The sequence below is a fragment of the Rosa chinensis genome, chromosome 6 (genome assembly GCF_002994745.2).
Source record: "Rosa chinensis cultivar Old Blush chromosome 6, RchiOBHm-V2, whole genome shotgun sequence".
Taxonomy (NCBI): Eukaryota; Viridiplantae; Streptophyta; class Magnoliopsida; order Rosales; family Rosaceae; genus Rosa; species Rosa chinensis.
Genome location: NC_037093.1, coordinates 7,727,300 through 7,748,658, shown reverse-complemented (window position 1 = coordinate 7,748,658; position 21,359 = coordinate 7,727,300). Strand labels below are relative to the sequence as shown.

The 21,359-nt window shown below is 38.7% G+C and overlaps 2 protein-coding genes across 2 annotated transcripts; both read right to left on the bottom strand.

The window, feature by feature from the left end:
• Positions 1 to 6,301: 6,301 nt before the first annotated feature.
• On the bottom strand, positions 6,302 to 8,557 carry LOC112170735 (protein FAR-RED ELONGATED HYPOCOTYL 3-like). The gene is made up of 4 exons (XM_024308044.1): positions 8,534 to 8,557; positions 8,099 to 8,179; positions 6,962 to 8,014; positions 6,302 to 6,682 (listed from the first exon to the last, which is right to left on the bottom strand). The coding sequence occupies exons 1-4, from the start codon at positions 8,555 to 8,557 to the stop codon at positions 6,302 to 6,304; spliced, it is 1,539 nt and encodes a 512-aa protein (XP_024163812.1).
• A 930-nt stretch (positions 8,558 to 9,487) lies between these two features.
• LOC112170734 (palmitoyl-monogalactosyldiacylglycerol delta-7 desaturase, chloroplastic) lies at positions 9,488 to 11,038 on the bottom strand. The gene is made up of 5 exons (XM_024308043.2): positions 10,700 to 11,038; positions 10,470 to 10,610; positions 10,250 to 10,390; positions 10,007 to 10,113; positions 9,488 to 9,814 (listed from the first exon to the last, which is right to left on the bottom strand). Exons 1-5 carry the CDS (start codon positions 10,988 to 10,990, stop codon positions 9,613 to 9,615), a joined length of 882 nt encoding a protein of 293 aa, XP_024163811.1. The 5' UTR covers positions 10,991 to 11,038; the 3' UTR covers positions 9,488 to 9,612.
• Between the last annotated feature and the right edge of the window lie 10,321 nt (positions 11,039 to 21,359).

Below are 21,359 nucleotides of genomic sequence, written 5' to 3'. Positions count from 1 at the left end.
CGAAGAACTTGGCATGCTTCACCTGTGGCCAGACGGGGCACTTCTCAAGGGATTGTACCCAGCAAGGTAGGGGACAAGGGAACCAACAGAGGCCACAGCCTCAAGGGCAGGCTAGGGTGTTTGCTATTGGTCAGCAGAATACCAGAGTGGAAGGTACCTAATCCTTATTTGATTTCTTTGCTAGAGTGTTATTTGATACGGGAGCGTCCCACTCTTTCATATCTAGCTCTGTGGTTGATATGTTAGGATTGACTCCTAGACCTCTTGCTAGACCCTTGTGTGTTATTTCCCCACTTGGTGTTTCCCTTGAGCTTGATATGTTTTGTGATGCATGTCCGATTGTGATTGGTGGTAGGGAGCTTTCTGCAACTTTGATTGTGTTAGCAGATCATACGTATGATGTTATTTTGGGGATTGATTGGCTGAGGCCAAATCATGCTATGATTGATTGCTTTGAAATGGTAGTGTCATTTCATATACCTGGACAGCCAGTGTTTCGTTATCGGTGTCTTAAGTCAGATACTGCTTTGAGGGCAGGATTCTTAGCTCATGTGGAGTCGGTGAGTTGTACTGCGGTTATGGCAGAGATTGCCGTGGTTTCCGAGTACAGTGATGTATTTCAGGAAATACCAGGGTTACCTCCAAGGAGGGTAGTGGATTTTGCTATCGATGTGATACCAGGTACTGCACCTGTATCCATGGCACCTTTTCGGATGGCACCAACTGAACTTAAAGAGTTGAAGGAGCAGATTGATGGTTTACTTGAACAAGGGTTCATTAGACCTAGTACTTCTCTTTGGGGTGCACCTGTGGTGTTTGCGAAGAAGAAGGATGGTTCACTAAGGTTGTGTGTGGATTATTGGCAATTGAACAAGGTGACGATCAAGAATAGGTACCCTTTACCTAGGATTGATGACTTGTTCGACCAGCTTAAGGAAGCTACTGTATTCTCGAAGATTGATTTGAGATCTGGATATCACCAGTTGAGGGTGAAAGATGATGATGTTCCTAAAACTGCTTTTAGGACTAGGTATGGACACTTTGAGTTTGTTGTCATGCCTTTTGGTCTAACCAATGCACCTGCTGCCTTTATGGACTTGATGAACCGTATGTTCAGTCCATACTCGGATAAGTTCGTGGTGGTGTTTGTGGATGATATCTTGATTTATTCCAAGACCCTGGAGGATCATGATAAGCATCTGCGGATTGTGCTACAGATTTTGAGAGAAAAGAAGTTGTTTGCGAAATTCGAGAAGTGCGAATTTTGGCAAAGGGAGGTCAAGTTCCTTGGTCATGTAGTTTCGAAGGATGGAGTCTCCGTGGATCCTTCTAAGGTTGAGGTAGTGATAAACTGGGGCCAACCCACTACTGTTACTGAGGTACGTAGTTTTCTGGGTTTGGCAGGTTATTACCGGAGATTCATTGAGGGATTTTCTAGCATTGCTTCGGCTTTGACCAAGTTGACCAGGAAGGATGTCCAGTTTGTGTGGACTGAGGAATGTGAGCGAGCATTCAATGAGTTGAAGGCTAGATTGACCATGGCCCCATTGCTGACTATTCCCACAAGCGGTGGTGGTTTAGTCATCTATAGTGATGCGTCTCATCAGGGTTTGGGGTGTGTGTTGATGTAGCATGGCGGTGTTGTCGCTTATGGTTCTAGACAGTTGAAGGTGCATGAGCGTAATTACCCTACTCATGATTTGGATTTGGCTGCAGTTGTGTTTGCCTTGAAGATTTGGAGGCATTATTTGTATGGGGAGAAGTTCGAACTCTTTTCGGATCATAAGAGTTTGAAGTATCTGTTCTCTCAGAAGGAGTTGAACATGAGACAGAGAAGGTGGATGGAGCTCATAAAGGACTATGATTTCACCTTGGAGTATCATCCCGGAAAGGCCAATGTGGTGGCGGATGCTTTGAGTAGGAAGCCCAGAGGTATTGTTGCTTCTATTATGGTTCAGGAGTGGCTTATGTTGGAGACTGCATCTGAGTTTGACCTTGTGCAAGCAAGAGTTGAGAATGGAAGTTTCCTTGGAAGTATCACGGTACACCCTACCTTGATTTCCAGGATCATTCAAGGTCAGACAGAAGATGAGTTCTCACGTGCGAAGTTGGCAGAGTTGGCTGCGGATTCGTCAATTGGCGTTCCATCGGAGTGGTCGGTGGGAACGGATGATGGTTTGCGGATGAATCATAGGTTGTATGTTCTGGATCGTGTTGACCTCAAGGGAGAAATTCTTCGTGAGGGGCATCGATCGCGGTATACTGTGCACCCTGGAAGCACTAAGATGTATCGGGATTTGCGAAGGCAATTCTGGTGGAATAGAATGAAAAGGGATGTGGCAGAGTATGTCTCCAAGTGTCTTACTTGCCAACGTGTGAAGGCTGAGCATCAGAGACCTGCAAGTATGTTAAAGCCGTTACCTATTCCCGTATGGAAGTGGGAGCGGATCTCAATGGATTTTGTCACTGGACTGCCTAGGTCCAAACGAAGTCACGATGCAGTGTGGGTGATCGTGGATCGTTTGACGAAATCAGCGCACTTTCTTCCAGTGTCAATGACGTATTCGATTGACACGTTGTGCGAACTTTACATCGAGGTAATAGTGAGACTTCATGGTGTGCCTGTGTCAATTGTTTCTGATCGTGATGCTCGGTTCACTTCTAAATTTTGGAGCGGTTTCCAAAAGGCCATGGGGACTGATTTAGATATGAGTACGGCATTTCACCCTAAGACTGATGGGCAGACTGAGCGAGTGAATCAGGTGTTGGAGGATATGTTGAGAGCCTGTGTGTTGGACTTCAAGGGAAGTTGGGAGGATCATATGCCGTTGATTGAATTCTCCTACAACAACAGTTATCACTCCAGTATTGGCATGGCACCATATGAGGCCCTGTATGGTAGGCCATGTAGATCTCTAATCTGCTGGGCAGAGGCGAGAGATAAGGTGTTATTGGGTCCTGAGATTGTGCAGGAGACCACTGACAAGATTTCAATTATCAGGAACAGGATTCGAACGGCACAGAGTAGATAGAAGAGTTATGCAGATTTGAAAAGAAGGCAGGTTGAGTTTAAAGAGGGTGATCATGTGTTCTTGAAGGTCTCACCCATGAAGGGTGTGGTGAGATTTGGCAAGAAAGGGAAGTTATCACCAAGGTTCGTTGGACCTTTTGAAATTCTGGAAAGGGTAGGAGATTTGGCTTATAGGCTTGCCTTACCTCCTAGTATGTCTGGCGTGCATAATGTGTTCCATGTGTCTATGCTGAGGAAGTATGTCCAGGATGAGTCACATGTGATTGATTATGGTACGATTGAGGTGCATGCGGATACGACCTTTGTTGTTGAACCTGTTCGTATTCTGGATAGGTCAACAAAGCGACTTCGAAGGAAGGAAGTTGACTTGGTCAAGGTATTGTGGAGTCACCATGACGAGGGTGATGCTTCTTGGGAATTGGAGTCGGATATGAGAGCGAAGTGCCCACAGTTGTTTGTTGATGAGCAAGCGTGAATTTCGGGGCGAAATTCCTTTAAGGAGGGTAGACTGTGATGACCTGGTTCTCTGTTATTTAATTTTAGTAATTAATAATGGACCAATTGTACGAATATTTGGTATTGTGCTTTATTCGTAGGTTGTATGTGAAGTGGAATAGTTTTTGTACGTATAATTATTCGAATTTCACAGTTTAGGGGGTCGTGTGAAGTTTGACTTTTTATATGTTGAGATTCTAGGAAAACTTCCCTCACGAATATTGTTGAGCGCGTCGATACGAGTTCGTGGACATGCGGAACGCGTCAATCGGAGTTCGAATGAGAAAGTTATGGCTAGCGGAAGAAGTTTCCGTTTTAGTATAAATATGGAAATTCAGAAATTATTTTCATAATTCCCACTTTCCTTTTCCGGAAGTTTTTTTTCTCTCCCTTTTCTCTCTCGGTCGATACCTTTAGTATCAAAGATTTTCGACTAACCCGACCCGAACCCGGTGACCCGACCCGGCTTTTCCGGCGAACTGCGGCGGTCTCCGGCCGTGAAACTTGGTCAGCTGGTTCGCCTCCTCCGTCCGGTCATCCTTGTGGTGTTCTCTAGCGACGAGATCCACCGGGTGCGGTGCTGCAAGGCTGTACAGTTAGAGTTTTCGGACCCGGCCGGAAAACACAACTCCGGCAACTTCGTGGCTTCATGCTTCCATGGTTGAGTTCAGAATAGGATTCCTGATCGATCTATGGTGTTTGTTTTGATCGATTTACGTGGAAATCGGTTCAACTCAGTTTGAGCATTAATCCAAAGTTTGTGAGGTAGTTTTCGATCCCTTAAGCTTGTTTTCTGACTTCGATCCAGTTATGAAAGTTCACAAGCATGCTTAGATGAAGCTTTTTGATGTTGGGAGTTTTGTGAAATATTGAGTTTTGACCGGCGGCGGTGCCCCACCGCCTGTGGCGGCGTTCCGGCGGTGTTCCGGCCATGTATGGGACTGTTTGTGGTATTATATATGTTCTAGTCGTTGATACGAGCGTTTCGATATATAATATGCAAATTTTGGAGTTCGTATGAAATTGTTATGATTTTTACAGTTTCATACCGATCGATTTATTCGATCCGTGAGGATTCGAGTGTCCGATCGACTTGTGGTTTGGTCACATTGATCGTGGACGTATTCCGGAGACTTTGGGAGGTCTTGGATGTGGTTTTGTCTCGATTGGCGCCACTTTGGGGGTTTTAGTTCAAAACAGAGGGTTTCGAACTTAAATCAAATGTGAATCGTCACTAAATTGGAAACGTATGTGAATACGTACTTGACGAAGTACAGTGGACGATTATCTGTGAATTGGCGGTTTTGTGCTTTATTGAAGACGCAGCAGGAGTTCGAGGTGAGTAATCTCACAAGGTTCTTTATGAACAGAATTACCATTATCGTTTTGGCGTTAATTATTGAACTGCAAACTATAGTTGGTATTAGTAGGCATTCCTGAGCGAATGTCTACGTATATATATATATATTTATGTGAAATATATATATCCTTGTGGATGATTGTGATGAATAATAATATGCATGATGATGTTCATATTATTGTTGAATGTGACTTTTCAGGAAACAATATTGTGGAAAAAGATGTTTTCTATTGTTTGAAAAGTATTGAGCTTGATGTTACATTTTTGAGTCAAGCGTGACTCATTTTAAATGTATTGGTCCTTGTACCAAGAGTCATAGATGGTGAGCAAGGGTTAGGAAAGCCGAAGCTAGATGTTGTAACGTTTTTAGGTCGGTTGCGACTTACTTAACGTTTAGCTTTAAGACCAGACAGGGTCTAAGAAGATTACATATCACAGATGGTGACAGGTTGCAGATGGTGACCTTGACGTTTGATTTCATGACCAGACGGGGTCTGAAGATCATGTGTCACAGATGGTGACAGAGCACAGATGGTGACCTAAATGTTGATTTGAGACCAGACGGGGTCTGAAACCGCATGTCACAGATTGTGACAGGTCGCAGATGGTGACCAAGGCAGGAAATAGGTAATCACGTCCGTAGTCGGACGAGTGGTTACGATTTCAATAGGGCGATAGTCTGTCTGCCATTATAGATTATGGGAGTGACGGTCGAGGTTGCTGGAGACTCATAAGTATGTAGTTATAGGAGAATTCCTTGTGTATTCTTCTTTTATTGTCTAGATGAGACTTGATTTGCTGCTTGATGGTTAAGTTAGCAAATAGAACATTGTCACAGAGGTGATTTATGTAGTCCTTTAGATGGAAGGGTTATGGAGTGTTAGAAGGAATCATGGCTGCATGGTTTCTTTTAGCTGATGTGTGTGAGTTGTTGATTGATGTTCATAAGTTACTCATACGAGCTTTCATAAGCTTACCGGGTTTTGTTGTGTGGAAACCCGGTGCACCATTCTTTTGGTGTAGGGGTTAATCCTGCAGGTCAGGAAACTCGTGGCTGAAGCTGAGGTAGCTACAGGCAGCTGAACGGGTAGGAAGCAAATTTTGTTGGCTTTGCCATTGTTATGACTTCCGCTATGTAGTAGGCTCTGAGGAGCATTTATGCTTTATTTTGTGATGGCAACTTAATTCGTAAATTTGTGTAATATATGACTCTATGGAGCGAGTGCATATTAACTCGGATGGTTTCAGGGCATCATTATGTACTTGTTATAAAGGAAAGATGTTCCAGATATTTGTATTGATGACTGAACATTCACGCATGTATAATTATGGGATTATATATATCGATTTTCATGTGTGTAAAATCAGGGGCGTGACATCTATAGGGTCATTACTTTGTGGGGCATGAAACAAATCTAATTTCCTCCAATGACGATGAATACAATCAAGTGGAATAGGGTGCCATTCTCCTTATAAATTGCCATTTCATGTGCACATGGTAACCCATGTGTTTTTCTCAAAGTACTGCCACATGCATTCTCATTAGTTCCAATAATATCCATCCTCTCAGACTCTCCCAAAATATAATCCAGGGCAGCATGTGATACAAAACCCACTATTACCTTAAACTCATTCTTTATGAAGTCATGTCGGACAAATATAAGACTTTTCTCAAATGAAGCCTTTACTTCTGTGTGTTGCAACACTAGTAAGGCGTGAATATTTTTCCATGATGTATCAAAGTTGCACAGACTAGACATCAAATGTCGCTTCAATTTTGAATGAGCACTTTCCGCCTAGTTAAAAGTACACATGAACAATTTATGAAAATTCAAGTAAATTATATGAAACAATACATAGTTTATTAACAAATAGAAAATATCAATTGAAAATTACCTGTTTGAAGTCATTGTTCCAAAATGCTTATAATTGTTCGTCCATGCTTCAACAAATCTTTCCTTATATTCATTCAACCAAGTGCCTTTCACATAAGTTAGTACTTCATGATATTTTTTGTAGTCTCTCTCGAACTCATGTAAATGTCTTTCATAGTCAGGTATCGTATCTAAAAAGACCAATGTGTTCCATGCCTGCATCAACTTTTTAAACTTCACTTGGTTATCAACAAGCTTTTTACATTTTCCCAACACTGCCCTATTAATATGCCATCTGCACAATAAATGTTGAGCAGCAGGGAACACTCGACGAATGGCATTCATGAGTGCTAACTCTCTGTCAGTAACAATCACACTTGGAAGACAGTCTTCATTCATCACACTCTTCAATTTAGATAAAGCCCATACATAATTTTCTTCTTTCTTAGCATGGATGTACACAAATGCAGCATGGAATGTTAACTCTGTAGATGTCACCCCCACAATCTCTAACAATGGATATCGAAACTTATTTGTCTTGTATGTGGCATCCATTATTAAAACATAAGGAAATGCACGTAGCAGATTTACACTATCAGGATGAGTCCAGAACAAGTCACTCACAATGTTCTCTGTGCCGTAACTCCTATGCCATTCCACATAATTGCATTTCTGCAAATTGTTTAGCAGTATTTGCATCTCTGAAATGCCAGCTTTTTCAATCACCCTTTGAATATGTCGAGCATTGTAGATTGTCTTCATAGTGCTTGAATTGAGTGGGTCATTTTTCTTTAAAGTGTATAATATTTCTTTTGGATTTACCAGGTTCTTTGACATATCAACCAACAAATTATTTTCTTCCTTGGTTAATCGCCCCAGATAGGAATGCCCTTCAGGATACTTTGCAGCATGATGGTTATGCATCCCATTTACAACCTCAAGGATCCACTCATCCCCAGGACCAACATTTTTGCCCTTCAAGCGAAATGGGCAACCACACCTCTTTGTACCACCACTTCTATCACTCTTCTTCTTTTGAGGATTCAAGCTGGCATTAAGCTTCTTCTTTTGCATGCATTCTGAGTCTATGCTATTCTTTTGATAAAAGCCACCTCTCTCACAACCAAAAGTTATTCGCCCTCTTTTTAACCTACAATTCCCTGGAGCATCAGACCTCCTAATTACAACTACTATTCCACACTTTCTTCCTTCTTCACGAGTCCAGTTAACTAATTCATTCCGACTTTTGAATACCTGTACAAACAAACATTTACTATTCAAATTGGAATGAAAATCGAAGTAAAAATTAATTATCTTGACGATTTCCAAGCTACTTACCTCACTAGTTATAAATTGATTTGTTGTTTCAAAAACACATTTAGTCCAACCATTGCCACTTTCAATAGACTCAGAATTAATCTGTTAAAAAAAGAACACGTCACAGTAATAAATAATTAAGTTATAAATATTTCATATAAAAGGAACTGAAAACAGTAAAAGAATTTGACAAGTAGTAGCATTCGGTGGTTGAGTACCGAAAATTATGAAAATATTCGGTGGTTTTGTCCCGAATAAAGCAGTATTATTCGGTGTTTGTGCTCCGAATACGTTTATAAATTTCGGTGGTTATGTGCCGAAACATTCCATTTTGTTCAGTGGTATAGTACCGAATATTCTAGTGATTTTGGTGTTTATTGACCGATTGAAATGCGGTAAACTGCAGAAAAAATTATTTTGTATTTTCTGGTTCTATGATGAACAAAATACACAAACCTTATTTGACGCCTCCAAAATCATAATTGCAGTCACAACTTTGTTAATATCATGCGTATTAAACCCTTGAAGCAATTATAAAGGAAAGTGAAATTTGGGTTTAAGGCTTTGCTAGAAGAAGCAACATAAACGCAACAACGTAAACACAGTGAATTGCTCGGTACAACTGAACTGCGGGGTACAAATAGAAAAAAGAGTTTTAAACTTTATGGTTTTTTTTGTTATTATTTTTATTTACCATGACTAGTATAGTAATTTCGTACGAGGATATAAATGTCTTTTCATGTAAAATTGATTTGCTGGGTTCATTTAGAAAGACCCATAAATATTTATGAATATATACGTAATCAAATCATAAGCATGCATGTTCATACTTTTTCCAACAAAAGTAAGGATGCCTTTATGGCTTAGCTAATGAATAGAAGGACTTATGTTCTAGGTCCTTCGAAAATCATTCTACACAAAATTATTCAAATTAGATATTGTTTAGCATTTGATTACCACATTCATCATTTTAGTTTTATTATTTGATAGACAATATACACTACACGAAAAGTAGTATGTCTATGACAAATTGACAACCTCATAGTCATAACATGCTATAAATGCTCGTTGTTAGGTAAAAAAACTATTTACCACTACATGCATCATTTGCAAGTTGTTAATTTGGTTATCGACAACTCACCTTGCACGTTTTCATCTGCAAGTTATTAAATATTTTCAAAACAACAACGTGCGCTGCACTTGTTGTTAATACTTTCAAAACAACAACATTAGAGTGAACGCTGTCAATACTTTAAGATAAAAGATAAAAGAAAAATAACTGACAATTGTGCGGAGTTTTGCCACTTTATTGGGCTCAAAATAAAGCCTTCATTAAAGTCACTAAAAACTCGGTTCAGTGATTTTGTCTCCATCTTTTCTTAAAATGAAAGGCCTTGAAGGCTTGAACACTCGTTTCATATATAGTTCATGACCATACATTACTAATTAACAGAGACATCTAGCACGTACGTAGTAATTGCATGAAAATTATTGTGCGTGCAACTAATTAACATAATTATATATTGGTGTTCAATTCAGTACTTCTTGAGGGCTTTGCGACGCATCTGAGATTCAGTCGGAGTTTTGACGTCAGTTGCCAACCCAATTGCTTGAAAAGCTCGGATTACATACCAAGTCAAGTCGACTTGCCACCATTCTAGGCCTTGTCGAGCTGAGTATTCAAATGCATGATGGTTGTTGTGCCACCCTTCTCCAAGTGCGATCCATCCCAACCACCTATTTTGTTAAATTTCAATTTAAGCAACCAAAATAAAATTATTTTTCAAAAAAAAAAAAAAAAAAATATATATATATATATATATATATATATATATATGTCCCAATTATTACTCAGTGATTTCTGAAAAAAAAAAATTGTACTCATTCGTTAATCTAAATGTAGGGGAGTAAGATCAAATAAATCCATACCAATTGTTCTTTGACAGGTCCCCGGTGTTCCATACTTGGTTTCCCCATATGTGACCGGCCGAGTTCACTAGCAAAGTGAAGTGGAAAACATATACTATCCTCACTCCCTACAATCATTCACTAAACTGATGGATAAATTGTTTTCTATTTTCAACTGTTTCTATCCGAAATAAAATGGACTCCGGATTCGAGCCATATATACACACACATGATGAAGTGAGGTAATTGCAATTTAGTACATACCGTTCCCCAAATAAAGAAGGGTAGTCCGCCTAGGGCATAGAGCAAAGCTCCAGAAACAAATACGTGTACGGGGTATGTACGATGAAGAAATCTATAGAACCACTGCTTTTTCATATCCTCAACGTTCTTCAGTCCTCCATACTGACAAAACTCATATATAACATTGATATCAACTTAGTTTTCATACTAAATTATATAACCTTAATTAATTACTTCTTACTTTTCGATACCGAGAAGCGCTATCAAGGATCCAACCCATATGACTAAACCAGAAACCCTCCAAGGGGCTGTGAGGGTCTCTCTCTGTGTCAGTAAACTGGTGATGGTACCGGTGTGTGCTCACCCATTCTATCGGACTTCCCTGCAAATAAAACATCAAAATTAAACACAAGCGTTTGTTCTGTACTAAGAGAACAAAGACAAAAAATAGCAGCGCATAGAAATACATACCTGTAGTGATAGAACCCCAAAATAGACAAACAAGTATTCGAGCCATTTGGGAAGCTGGAAACTCTTGTGCGCAAGGTGTCTATGGAAACCCAAAGTGACTCCCAAACCGGTGAGAATGTAGAGTGCGGCAGCCACCCAAAAGGCAGCCCAGGTGAAATGAAACGGAGCAAACAAACAGAGGCCGTGGAGGGCCAATAAAGTAGCCGCTGAGGATATGTCTACCAAATTCCATGGTCTCCCCCAAAGTTGTACAAAAGGAGTCATCGCAATACTCACCACAAGGCCACCCATTTCTGGCTTTCAGTTGCTGCACTACTCTCTAGGCCAGGTATATATTTGTAATCGATGAACTTAATCTGTATGAGAAATAAGTTGATGATGAGTTTGTTGCGCGCCAGGCCACTACATATATGTAGACCAACAAGAGGGGAAAAACGAGAAGAGAAGATAGCTAGTCTTAATGCAAATTTAAACACCCTGATATTGTCAGCTGGGAATTAAGGTAGCTGTAGCGTTGGTTATATGCAGTTATGCTCCTTCAAGGTGCTTGATTTTCTTTTATATCAATTTAGAAAAACGTATTCAACTCATTTCAAATTCTAAAATTCTAAATCGATTATTGCAGGTGATGTTCTCATATCAATTAACCGGCCAATGACTTTACCGGACTCAATTAAGGCTAGGGTTTCGGGTTAAGGGTTTAGTTTCTGGCTTGTTGCTTGTATTTTGCATAGAGCATCCAAACATATTGTAATAAGTTCCTTGTAAAATGAAAGACATGATTATCTGCTTTGTTTTGTTTTTTTTTTTTTTTTGTTTTGGCAGGCACCTAATTATTGATCAACTTTCGTTGGAGGTGGCTATGTTTCTTTCTTAAGTACCTACTAAAAATATTGCCGACTTTGTAAATGGTTCTTATTCACTTTGTAAATGGCTCTTTTGCCAATGTTCACTTCAGTTAATCAGTTTGATGAGGAATTTGAGGTTCTTGTCCAATGAGGTCAAAACTAAGAATGTTTCGTCCATCCAAACATGAGAAAAAAAATCTCCTTTAGTTGATTGTTTTATTGTCTGACAATAGAGTGATTTACTATTTCACAAAAAATTTAGTTGTTTGAGATTTTTAGGTATAATCCTCCTACCCACATATATGTATGACCATAATAATGATAAATACTGATAAAGTAATCTGAGATTTACATCCAAAATCAATTAGTGTGTTAAGAAGAAAAAGAGTGTGTGCTTATGGTAGTTGTGTGGGGTGTGGGTGTGCAGAGGAGTCGGTAATCCATACTTTATGGGAGTGTCAATTGGCATGTAGAGTGTGAAAACTCACTTTCTTAGCAGAGGTGTGCAGGGAAAGAGAGGAATTTCTTTGATCTCATCTTGCACGTGGCTGCTATTGTTAAAGAAAATGAATTGGAGTGGTTTGGAATCATTGCTTGGCAGCTTTGACATGAAAGAAATATATAGTAGAGTGCATGGTAAGTGTGCGCTGGGAGCAGAGAACTTAATTGAGAAAGCAGGTTGTTGGTGGGAGGGGTTCTGGGATATAGGTGCCAATTAAAGATGAATTAAATCAATTAATGCATGAGGCCATGCATGGGAGGAGTGTGGACGTGCATGGAGTGATGGGTGGGGCTAATTAAAGGAGGCAATAAGTCTATGAGAGGTAATAAAGTTGAATTTTGATGGCGCGCTTAAGCTTGATCGATCTCAAGGAATTTATGGTATGGGTGCTGTGTGTCGAGATGAGAATGGTGACTGTATTGGAGTGCTTGTTATTCCGGGTGTTGGTTTTGTAAGTCTATTAACCTTTGAGTTTCTAGCTCTTGTCAATGGGTTGCATTTTGTATTCAAATAGGCTTTACGTGCCTGAAAATTGAAGGTGATGCCCAAAATGTCTTCACGGCGTTAAACTTTAACTATAATGACCTCAGCTCGGATGGAGTTCTCATTGATGAAGCAAAAGTACTTTTGAGTTAGTTTCAGTCTTGTAGTTGGGGTTATATCCCTAGAGAGTGTAATAAGGCTGCCCATTGTGTAGCAAGAACCGCACTTTCTCTACCTTTCCCTACTTATTGGTGGAGGATGGCGCCGGAGTGGCTTAATTCAATTTTAGTTCAAGAGTCAAGTATTTGAGTATGTGTAAATGGAGTGTGCATGGTACTCTTCCCATTCAACTTGCGGGGGATTTAATGCGGCCATTATATTCTCCTTGATGTAATATTTTCTTGATAATGAATGAATCATCCTTTCTTATAAAAAAAAAAAAAAAACCAATTGGCAATTGATTGAGTGGCCGGTGGCCCAAACCCTTATAAACCTATAAGCAAAGTTATACTTTTCCAATCTGGGAGTTATATTTTTTCACATTCTCAACAAACACAAGTTACAGTACTTGAGTAGTTAGCTATTAATTTAATACCTAAATATAAAATAATTGTTGTCTAACAATAAAAATCAGAAGTTCTTGATGTGTAACGATAAAACACCTCATGGAAAATAAAAGTCTCTGTTGATTAAATGGACACATTTCATAAAATATGACATTTAGAACTTGTCTTTGAATTTGTTGCTTTTGTTGAAGTTTGTTTATGTTGATGCTGTAATGATAGAAAGTTTTTTTTTTTTTTTAACCTTTTCTTTTAATTTAGGGTGTGCGAATTCTTTCTATTTATCTATTACTTTAATTTATTTTTTTTTTACAAATGATCCTAATTATTTACCCTTGCAATTATGTTTCTTTTTCTTTTTTTTCTTTTTTCTATTTGGCAAGTCAATCATCCCCAAATCCTAAACCCTTATTTTCTTGTAGACACAGAGAACTTCAAAACTCTTTTGCGATTTTCTCTTTTCTTTTCTATCAAAAACTTCTAACATAGTCATTCTATCTCTCTAACGTGATGCTTTGAAGTTTAATTATGGTAGAACAAGCAACTTTAGACCCATATTTGGGAAAAAAATTACATTTAATTTGCAATGGAGATATGGAAGAAAAATATGAGTTTAGTGATCATTTGAGCCCCTTTGAATCCATCATTCCTGGTAAGATTCTAACTGAAATTATTTGGTGTATTTCAATCCATCACTCTCCGCTAAAAAGATCAATTTCTCAGCAATTTGGTGGATTATGAGCTTTAAATTTGTGTGTTCTGTTCGTCTTAGTTTGATTTTGGTATGGCTTGCTTGCTAATCATGGTTTTGAAGTGAGTTGATTGATAATTTTAAAATTATTGACGCTTTGATTTCATTTTGACTTTAGTCATATCATCAGTCTACAAAATGCTTTATGTCACTGGAAATGGTATCTTGAATCAACGTTGCTTAATCAGATGTGAGAGGTTTTGGATCTCCGTTAGTTTAGGTGATATATATGCTTATATCTTTCTTCAGTTTTTTATAGTCGTCAAGATGACATACCTAAATCCCCAAACTTAGTTACATTGTGATTTTTCATTTGAGCCGTAAACTTTGCCACACTAATTGAAGAATTTTGACATATTGCACTTCAACAATGATTGACTCTGCCAACCATATTAAGCCGAAGCAATTATGTATTTGGTGAAATCTTATGAACTATTTGATGCATGAATCATATTAACAATTTGGTAGAAATCATATTTAATGATTGGCACAACAATAACTGGTCGATCGAGCAGCTAGCGGACGTAGCCAGAGAAAAATACCTACCACCGTTCGATCTGTGAATTAATATTACTAAACAAAACAACAAATCAACTGTGTATGTTTAATAGATAAATAACTTCTTACCATGGCAGCGTCGATATAGATAAATAACTTTTGGCCATGCACGCATAAACTTTTTATTTATTTTTTAAGCTGAAACGTCCGTAGACCAATTACATGAACTTTGAGAAAAAGCAAAACCAGAATTGTAGCAGGAAAGCACACCCCCAACCCCTCACCAGGTATGATCAAAACGTTTTTTTGTCTTTGAAAACGTGGATCGATAAATAGTCAAGTAACGTGAATTGATATCTGAAGGGCGGCTTAAAATAGAGCGTAAACGGACTTTATCATTTCTCATCTCATTATCTGGTGATTGGTGTGGTGTGTTTAGTTCGTAGCTAACTTACCTACTTCTGAAAATATCGTTTTCATTTCATACATAGCTGATCGAGAGAGCAATAATAGAAATTAATGACTTAACTAGAATGCCCAGCTGCTACACAGTACGGAGATAAAGCTCTCTGCTGCCTTAGCTAACCGACTTAGCTAACATAGCTAACTTAGCTACTCCTCCAAATATCATGAATAGCTGAAGAGCAATAATAGATATGCATTAATGACATTACTAGGTAAAATGCCTAGTTACTTAGAGCAAGTTCACCTGTTGGGTCAACAGGTCAGGGTTACTGGATTACTGGGTCAAGACACTGTTCACTGGACATGTGTTTCCACCCGTTCTGTTTCTTGACCGGTCAATTACTGTTTATTGAATTTTTTAATAATTTGTTTATTGTAAAATTGAAATATATTTAATGTAAGCTAGGGATATTTTTTAGAATAGTACATGAACTATACGCCATTGTTAAATAAGGTTTTTATATTTCTAGAACTGCAACATAAATACATGCATGGACTATTTAACCCGATCTATTTTTGATACATTCTGTGAACTCCCCCGGTTACGGCCCATGCCATTATCAAATAAATGAAGGGTATAATTGTATTTTTGCAGTTTCGTCAGTTTGGAGTCAAAATCTTCATCTCCCTCACAACTTAATTTGCTGGTTTCATCTCGCTTGCCTCCACTCTCTTCACCTCCCTTCCCTTGAAGTCCTTCACCATCTTCATCCTAGAAGTCTCCTCTGCCCCTTTTCCCAACGACTCTCATAACTCCAACCAGTTCTACGACCCCACCGTCAAGACCCTCAATCTTGACCTCCCTACATGGCCCAAGTAGCCTTTACCGACAGAGAGCTCGCCGGCCGACCTCTGCGTCACTTCGGAGATCGTCAACACTGGTTTCCAAAACCAAGTCTACTGATGCCGTCAACGTGCTGCTGATGCTGAACTGTTGATGTCGAGCAAATCAATCTACCCAGAGAAAAACCCAGATTATGAAGTGAAGGAATTTGCTTTTTTTAGGGGTTGTAATTCGAAATCCATGGCAGGGTGGTCGGTGATAGCTGATGGGTCTATTGTAGATTGCGAGAAGAAGAAGGAATAGCCGGACTACTTCTCAGAAGCTTCAAAACGCAGAGTTTCGGGGTCACCGGATAAGCTCCTGTGTTGGTTAGATTAGTTTCTTAGGGTTTTTTCTGAAGGAAATATGTACTTGAGACTCGCTCCAGCCTCTGCCTCTGATGCTTGAAAATGGGCAGAGGGTAGATTTGTTTAATCTATTTTGGGCTGTGAGAAAAAAGGGCGGGTTAGATTGTGTTTCAAATTCCGGGGTATGGGATTTGGTTGCTAGGGAGTGTGGGTTGGGTTCGAGTTTAGGTAGGGATGTGAAGTTGGTTTACACAAAGTTTCTGTATCTACTTGAGAGGCTTCTGGAGGATAAGGATTTGGAATGGAGTTTGGGTAGTACTGGCATTGATTTGGGGAAGCAGTTGATGGATTTGCAGGATGAGTTTACTGGGTTGTTTCCGGAAGTTGCTTATCAGAAGTTGAAAGATAAGGTGGAGTATTAGAATGCAGAGATGTCCCCGAAGAGTTTCAAGGACAGTAATGAGGTGGTCGGTGCTGGAGAAGAGATGGAAGTTTTTTTTTTTTTTTTCATCACTCAAAAGACGAAATTGCCCTTAAAAATATGACGGAAAACATAAAGACTAACGGAATAATTAACGGCCTGTATCGAAAATGGGTCGGGATCAATAGTCTATTTATTTATGTAGCAGTTCTGGAAATATAAAAACCTTAATTAACAGTGGAGCATAGGTAGGGATGGCAATGGGGCGGGTTGGGGATGGGGATCACAATGCCCCATCCCCGAGGTCATTCTCTACCCCCATCCCTATCCCCGCCCCAATCCCCAATAAAATTATATTAGGGATTCCCCATGCCCACTGGGGACTAAACCTCCAAACCCACCCCAAATCTCCAATAAGAATTTAATAAATAAAATATTTTTTCTCATATTGCCTTTTTTAAAATCAAAATCTACCACAAATAAATTTAAAACATGATTAAATTCATAAATTATAATTCATTGAGTGCAAAAGTCAAAACACCATTAAAGTAAAAGTGTAGTCATTAAACTAAAGTAGTAAATGTATATATTTATGATTTATATTATAAAAATAAATTAAAATATATATAGTTAAATATATGTATAGTTTACACAAAGTTTCTGTATCTACTTGAGAGGCTTCTGGAGGATAAGGATTTGGAATGGAGTTTGGGTAGTACTGGCATTGATTTGGGGAAGCAGTTGATGGATTTGCAGGATGAGTTTACTGGGTTGTTTCCGGAAGTTGCTTATCAGAAGTTGAAAGATAAGGTGGAGTATTAGAATGCAGAGATGTCCCCGAAGAGTTTCAAGGACAGTAATGAGGTGGTCGGTGCTGGAGAAGAGATGGAAGTTTTTTTTTTTTTTTTCATCACTAAAAAGACGAAATTGCCCTTAAAATATGACGGAAAACATAAAGACTAACGGAATAATTAACGGCCTGTATCGAAAATGGGTCGGGATCAATAGTCTATTTATTTATGTAGCAGTTCTGGAAATATAAAAACCTTAATTAACAGTGGAGCATAGGTAGGGATGGCAATGGGGCGGGTTGGGGATGGGGATCACAATGCCCCATCCCCGAGGTCATTCTCTACCCCCATCCCTATCCCCGCCCCAATCCCCAATAAAATTATATTAGGGATTCCCCATGCCCACTGGGGACTAAACCTCCAAACCCACCCCAAATCTCCAATAAGAATTTAATAAATAAAATATTTTTTTCTCATATTGCCTTTTTTAAAATCAAAATCTACCACAAATAAATTTAAAACATGATTAAATTCATAAATTATAATTCATTGAGTGCAAAAGTCAAAACACCATTAAAGTAAAAGTGTAGTCATTAAACTAAAGTAGTAAATGTATATATTTATGATTTATATTATAAAAAATAAATTAAAATATATATAGTTAAATATATGTATAGTTTACACAAAGTTTCTGTATCTACTTGAGAGGCTTCTGGAGGATAAGGATTTGGAATGGAGTTTGGGTAGTACTGGCATTGATTTGGGGAAGCAGTTGATGGATTTGCAGGATGAGTTTACTGGGTTGTTTCCGGAAGTTGCTTATCAGAAGTTGAAAGATAAGGTGGAGTATTAGAATGCAGAGATGTCCTCGAAGAGTTTCAAGGACAGTAATGAGGTGGTCGGTGCTGGAGAAGAGATGGAAGTTTTTTTTTTTTTTTTTCATCACTAAAAAGACGAAATTGCCATTAAAAATATGACGGAAAACATAAAGACTAACGGAATAATTAACGGCCTGTATCGAAAATGGGTCGGGATCAATAGTCTATTTATTTATGTAGCAGTTCTGGAAATATAAAAACCTTAATTAACAGTGGAGCATAGGTAGGGATGGCAATGGGGCGGGTTGGGGATGGGGATCACAATGCCCCATCCCCGAGGTCATTCTCTACCCCCATCCCTATCCCCGCCCCAATCCCCAATAAAATTATATTAGGGATTCCCCATGCCCACTGGGGACTAAACCTCCAAACCCGCCCCAAATCTCCAATAAGAATTTAATAAATAAAATATTTTTTTCTCATATTGCCTTTTTTAAAATCAAAATCTACCACAAATAAATTTAAAACATGATTAAATTCATAAATTATAATTCATTGAGTGCAAAAGTCAAAACACCATTAAAGTAAAAGTGTAGTCATTAAACTAAAGTAGTAAATGTATATATTTATGATTTATATTATAAAAATAAATTAAAATATATATAGTTAAATATATGTATATATTATTGGGGCGGGTTTGGGGATGGGGATCACAATATCATCCCCTCCGCATCCCCAATCTTAGATAGCGGGGATTGGGGATCCCCATCCCCATTCCCCATTTGTCCCCGAATTCTTCCCCGATCAGGGGCGGGTGTCCAATGGAGCTCCGCCCCTCTGGGGATTTTTGTCATCCCTAAGCATAGGTCATGTACCGTTTCTAAAAATTTCCCAAAATAGATATATAGTAGTGATACATTATGGATAACCTACCAACAAAATTATTAATTATTTTAGGTGAATAAAAAAAGACATCGAATTTATTTTATTCATAAGAAAATTTTTAAAATTTTTTACAATTTTTTTGTTACCGTTATATACACACATAGATATTAATTCAATACTTGGGAATATTTATCTGAATTTTTCACATGGTGAAATCTATAATTTTTAGACTCAATAATAAAGTATGTGATGTGACGAGTCCGTGAGAATTTTCGTGGAATATTTCGGATACTCAAACTAATTTCTACGCATTTCGGAAGTTTTGAAATTTTGGAAAACATGTAAATGAAAAAGAAAATAGGTGTGGTGCGATCAAGACCGTCTGATTTTCCACTGATTCATCTAAGCTGCCCAAAATTAATTGGGGAAAGTATATAAATAGGGGTCAGATCATGTCAAACTTGCTAGAACTCTCTGGACCATCGACCCAAGCGATGACATGGCTACCCGAAAGAAGACCCGATCAGAAATTTCTTTTCCTGTGATGAAAAGACAGCGGCCCACAGCAGTTGGGTTCAGCTCGTCATCTTCTACTTCTTCCTGGTCACAGCTTAGCCATAAGTATAGCAAAAGGGGAGAATCGAGCACCGAAAGTCAACAACACTTCCGCGATGTTTATGCTTTTTCCGGTGACTCCGGTCACCATTGTTGATGCATGAGCGACATTGATCTCCTCTTCATGTTCTACACGTTTATATACTTGGTTTCAATTATAGTCGAGTTTTGATTGAATTGATGTTTTGGGTGGCTGCGGCTTGTCAGAGGTCCTATTTTCGGCGTCTTCTCCGCTACGCGACAAAAAAATGGCATCCATGGCACAGATCACTCGATAGACTTACTGACGCCCACCATGATCTGGAGTTGGGCCGAGTTGGCAACCGTGCGGAAGCAAGATTTTATTCCATTTCAGTCACCACCTCACCTTGCCTAAGTGGAGGCCGGTCAAGAGAGCACTGGTGAACTTGTTCTTACAGTACAGAGATAAAGCTCTTTGTTGCATACCCTTATGAATACACAAAATGAAACATTAAAAGTTGCTGGGCACCACATTTAAGTTTCACAGAAGAAACTATCAACTCCTGTAACTACTATTCGATCTCATGCAGTTGATGGAGAACTTGTTAAAATTACACTCTTAACTGTTTATAGTAGTAATAATGTCACATCCCGTATTTCAATTTACCTGTTTACTAGTCATTTGCACGGTAAATGACAATTTCTTTCACTTGTACTGTCGTTTCAGTACTTTTAGTGGACCCAAAAAGTTGACTTTTTGTTTGGGTCAGTTTTTGAGAAAATTTTCTTCACGAAAGTTATAGAGGACTTTAAACTGAGTCCATGTAATGCATACCTGGCACGCTTAAATCAGAGTTCTTATACAAAAGTTATGACCGAAAAACTAAACACTACAAAAAAAAAATTGCAATAGCCACGGCGCCCTGCCGTAGCTAAAAGCTGTTTTGCCGTCGCAAAAAAGCATTAGCGACGGCTCTGCGATGGCAAAGCTTCTGACGCCGTTGGTGGCGTCGCCAATATCTTTAGCCACGGAAAAATGCCGTCGTAGACCACTTTTGCGACGGCAAAGAGCTTTGCGACACTTACTCTACGACGGTTTCATGCTACCCTTAATGTCGTCGCCATTACAAAATATACTACAGCAAATTTCCGTCTCAGCATAATTAATATTAAGATAATTATATTACTTCCCGCCAAAATTTGCTTCCTACCAAATTTGTTTCCCGCCAATTTTTTTTTGCTGCCAAACTAATTTGCTTCCCGCTAATTTTTCAATAGCAAATTTTGCTACGGTCTCGTTGCCGTAGCTTCGGTGTGGTGTTATATAAAAATATATTCTTGGCTACGGCAATTCATCGATGCTAGTAGCCAACCAGCAATTTTTTTTTTTTTAACAAAACCTGTATTTTTGCAACATCCAAAAATGAGATAAAAATATCAATACACAACACATATTGTTCATTAACTCATCTATTTCATAGCAATGTAATTAAGTTGCTGCATTCATCCAAATATGTAATTAGAAGAAATACAAAGTTATGCCCAAAACCAAGCACCTAATGAAGACAACCAAGAGTAACACTTAACAAAAATTTCAATATTGCACTATCAGAATATGAACATATTGAAACTCAGTCCATTGCTCTATCACAGCTTGAATCTGGATTCCCTTCTTCTCCTACAGATTCCCTCCTAATTTCATGGTCACTAGTTGCATCCGGAACCTAAGACATCAAAAAAAAGAAAATTGATATATCATGTATGGCTTTGCATATCACCCTTTTTCAATGTCACACCATTACCCAATTTCAATAATGAACATCGCAGGTTGCACCATTCTTTATAATCATATTACAAAGAGAATGGCAGTATGAGAGGAAATTTCAAACCAAGTGTCATCAAAGCTAGTGTTTCTTTTACAAGTTGAT